The 4,480-nt window shown below is 30.6% G+C and overlaps 1 protein-coding gene across 1 annotated transcript; it reads right to left on the reverse strand.

Moving 5' to 3' along the window:
- Positions 1 to 3,642: 3,642 nt before the first annotated feature.
- LOC113374881 (spindle and kinetochore-associated protein 1-like) lies at positions 3,643 to 4,173 on the reverse strand. Its single transcript, XM_026614841.1, has one exon. It carries the CDS (start codon positions 4,171 to 4,173, stop codon positions 3,643 to 3,645), a length of 531 nt encoding a protein of 176 aa, XP_026470626.1.
- Positions 4,174 to 4,480: the final 307 nt, after the last annotated feature.

Below are 4,480 nucleotides of genomic sequence, written 5' to 3' on the forward strand. Positions count from 1 at the left end.
ATATTGACTGAAGTACGTTTTTATACGGACTAGACAATATTTGTTTTAAAAATAATAAAAAATACGGAAAAATACACCGAAGATTTGAAAATATTTAATATTCCTCGATCAGTTACGGTACGGGAAGTTCCAGCAATTTGCCTTAAAGCACGATGTCATACATCTCTAGTTAACTTCATTTTTACACGAATTATACATACTTTTGTAAATATGGGCGTAATCGTGGCAGTTGGACCTTCTAAAATTCTTATTTCGAAAAATATCATTACACTTGGGAAATACATGGAAATAACGTAGATAAAAAAAATCAACTTTAAATATTTATTTAGTACAAAAAATATCTATAAACTTTTTTAAAAGTGGACGACCGGAATTTAGAACCTGTACTAGAAGTTTTCTTAAACTCAATACAGTAAATTCTATCCAGTAGTTTTCTTTCACTGCATCCAGTATTTATCTTGAACTTCATCCAGTACCTGTATTGAACTTGATCCTGTATTTTTGCTTGAACATGTTTGTGTTTTTTCATCTTATATTCAATAATTTTTTTTTGCTTTCGTCGAATAATTTTTGTACTTTTTGTGAACTTCATTCAGCTTTTCATTGATGTTATTCGAATATTTTTCTTGAACTCAATCGAGTTCACTAGACGGTTCAGCATTTTTTATGAACATATCCCAGTATTCATTATGAACTTGTTTCAGCATTTTTCTTGTACTTCATTTAATATTTTTTATTGTATTTTATGCAGCATTAGTTTTTACTTTTGATCTCGTATTGATTCTAGTTCTTCATTCAGTATTTTTTATTATCTTTCGCTTAGTATTTTTTTTAATCTCTTATGATATTTTCATAAGGTACCTTGATTTATTCCTTTGTCGTTTAATTTCAGTTTGAAGTCGTATATTAATACATTCCTATATTATTTATATGGCAAGAAATATCTTTTCCCCTTTTTCGGAAAGTGTATTTAACAATTTAATTCAATTATATTAGTTTGAAGATCGCACATAATCAAAGTTTAATCATTAAGTGGTTAGTAATTTAACTGGATGGTGTATTAAAATTCGCCAGAACACTCTCGCTAAGTGGTACTTGCATAAATTCGCCACAAATTTCCGTCGTATGCAATAGATAGAATGTATTCATATGTTGCATACTTGGAGCAATTAATGCAATCTAGCAGTTTAATTAGCTTTGTTCTGAACTTTAGGTTTTTGGTCTAGTGGCACCAAAATGGCAACCATTGCCTCAAAATAACGTTCTTACCTATACACATGCAAAGGGGTTAGATAGTGGTTGAAAGCGTCTCAAACTGGCAGTTTAATCAAAATCGCTTTTGTATTGTACATATTGTTTGTACACAATAAACAATGTCGAAATTAGCGCGCTGTCAGAACTTTAGCGTTACCTGGAGAGCTATTAATTTATAGAGAGGCCCTGCAGGCAAGAGGTCGAAGAGCAGGGACGGAATCGATAAAAATTGAAATTTGGTAATTGGTCGAAAATCGCCATTCTAGAACTAAAACAAAACTAGTTGTTATTGGTATTTTGCCTTGAGGCAAGTTACATGAATTTCCCGATATGTGTAAATAAACGACCTAATCAATAAAAAATAAATTAATTTGAGTGATTAAAAGTATTCCGAGTGGATTTATTACACATAATTGAAAACGAACAAACACGTTAATTAGGAGTGTTTTCTAAAAGCAAATTTTCAAAAATCAATAATTTTTATAATTGAACCAGTTTGCATAGGACTTCAATGATTTAGTACGTTCACTAAGCCCAAGTACTCTATCGTTATACCATGTAAATCGTCTAATTTTAATTTTAACAAACGTCAAAAAAAACTACTCATTTTCTCAAACTTTGAATTTTTAAAATTAAACTACTTGTCGTAAGGACGTAATATTTCAGTAAGTTCTATTGGACCATGGTATATATCGGCAAAAAAGTTCCATAAAATTCGGCTTAATTTTTTTATTCAACAGTCAATTACAAGGAAACGGCTCGGTAGATTTTCACTTCAAACTAATCAGTAACATTCCCAACTAATATCTTTCGAACAGTTTTTGATTTTTTTAAAATCGATTCGGTAGTATGAGTTTACATGAGGACGGAAACACTTTTTCCATATGAGAAAGAAACGGCTTGGCAGATCGTCGCACAAAACTGACAAACGATAGCCCTCATCGAGATACATCGAATGACTTTTACATTTTTGAAATCGGTCCAGCCGTTTTTGAGAAAACGTCGATTTACGGCAAAAAATCAGTTCACTACACGCACACACACACATACTTTTTCCAAATTTGGTTTCATTCGATTCAGAGTGGCTTGAAACGTCGAGGAAATATAAAATTAGCGAATCGGATTTTTTTATGAAAACATAAACTTCTCCTTCGGAAAGTTAATAAATCAATGCATTGCAATAGCATCCAATTTGTCGTATTACATATGAAATAATATTAAATTTTATTACTTATATTACACCTTTTGATACCTATTACATGTCATCATTCAGTATTTCTAAAATAATTACAAAATTAGTGTTGCATGGTATCGTTTAAGGCAAATTGCTAGAAAAATTGGGTACTTTTCGTATCCAAACTTAAAATTGTTAGAAAAAAATTGAAATAGTGGTGCATGGCATCGTGCCGTAAAGCTGAAACTTTCCGTACCAAAAATCAGAACACGGTTCAGTATTATATAAAAAATATTCTTTTTTTTGAGATTATTAAAATTTTCGAAAAAAGTTTACCTTTTTAAAAATATTTAATTTTATTATACTATAAAACATTTTGAAAATGTTGCAGTTTCTTATCTAATATCGAAACGCGTGGTCGCCACGTCGCAGTCTAACGGATAAACATTGATATGGAACCCATAGAAATGGAAACAAAATTTGTTCTTATTATTAATATATCTATAATATATATAATAATTTAATGTGCATATGTCTAATGATCATTTCTGTCAGCCGAATGGCTTTTCTTTACTTTTTTATTTGATCTCCGTAACCGCTTAACCTGCTTTTTCAAAAATTTTAACAAGTTCCTCTACAGTTTTATTTAGATCTGAAAAATATCAATAGTATCCAATGCATACCTGTAAAGGTCTTTACTTATTTGTACCATTCATTTCATGTAACTTAAATTTCTATTAATTTAGTTTTACAGCTTCATATATTTTTTATTTGATAAAATAATGAAACCCAAAGAATTTAACTTTAATAAACTATAATTTATTATCATCTGTATTTTATTTGTTCTTTGGAATTAAAAAATATGTATAGCTGTTTATAGTTCAAATAAAATACTAAAATTGAAAAACAATTTCATGCATGAGTTAATAAGAGGACTGATAAAATGAATTCCTTAATTTATATTTTCTTGTTTCTATTATAAAATAAAAATGAAGAAGAATATATTACAAATAATATTTGTTTAAGATTATGAACATTTTCATTAGTGATGCAATTAATATGTCTGAAGATTATTATATAAAATTGCACACAACATTAGCAGATCAGCATTACAGGAAACAAATTTTGTGTCGCCTCCACTCCTTATTTCCTTGATGCGTTTTACATGGCGCAACATGGCCAAAAAATATTTTGTTTTGGTTATCGAGGGGGATTTATACAAAATCACTTGTCATTATGAATTTGATTCCACTCTCATTCACCGCCTCCAACCTTTTGTACCGCCTATATTCGTGTAGTTTGTATCTAGGCACTTCGTGTCTAGGAAGTTTCAGAAGCTTTGTATTTACAGTAAGCGGCATATTGATTAACTCAATAAAATCATTTAATGTTTCAACACGCAGCCTGCCTCGTAAATAATAAGGAATGGATTCAAATTCCTCAAGTTCCATATATGAAACTTGAGGAACTCCATTGACGGTAATTCTTTTGGTTACTCCCGTAAGAACAGGGTCTGGAACAGGGTTACTTTGCATCATGGGACTTTCTTCGGAATGCTGTACATTAGATCCTAAGTGAGTAGATGTACTGTTATCGCCACATGACATTTGATTTGCTGGGACCGCACTTAACGATTTTCTGAGTCGATTCAGTCGTGCCCTGGTCTTCTCTATAAGGTTCAGCATTTCCTGTAGTTGTCCTTGCATGCTGCCATCACCATCGGCTAACTGCTTGATTTCATCCATTATATCTATAACACGTTTATAATGACTAAATGTGCAACTAAATAATTTTATGAGAAATACGAGTTCTATCGTTTTTCTAGGACGGTGATATGTTTATTTTTACATACCCGGACACTTTGTTGAATGCACATGTAATTTAGAAACCAGCACTATGGAAGTAAATCGAATTTAATTTTTTTGTAAATTACATCACTTTAAATTTATGAATTTGAGTTGCCCACAACTTTTGTTTTCAATCCATACCATCTGGAAAATAATTTGTTTTTAATATGAATTGTCAAAATGCTGACAATTTTTAAATGAATTG

This window comes from Ctenocephalides felis, unplaced genomic scaffold, assembly GCF_003426905.1.
Source record: "Ctenocephalides felis isolate EL2017-DRISC unplaced genomic scaffold, ASM342690v1 CF-g0.4_SCAFFOLD_01886, whole genome shotgun sequence".
Lineage (NCBI taxonomy): Eukaryota > Metazoa > Arthropoda > Insecta > Siphonaptera > Pulicidae > Ctenocephalides > Ctenocephalides felis.

Excerpts from the sequence above, each read along its gene's own strand:
- LOC113374881 (XM_026614841.1), bottom strand. The coding sequence starts at position 4,173 with ATGGATGAAATCAAGCAGTTAGCCGATGGTGATGGCAGCATGCAAGGA.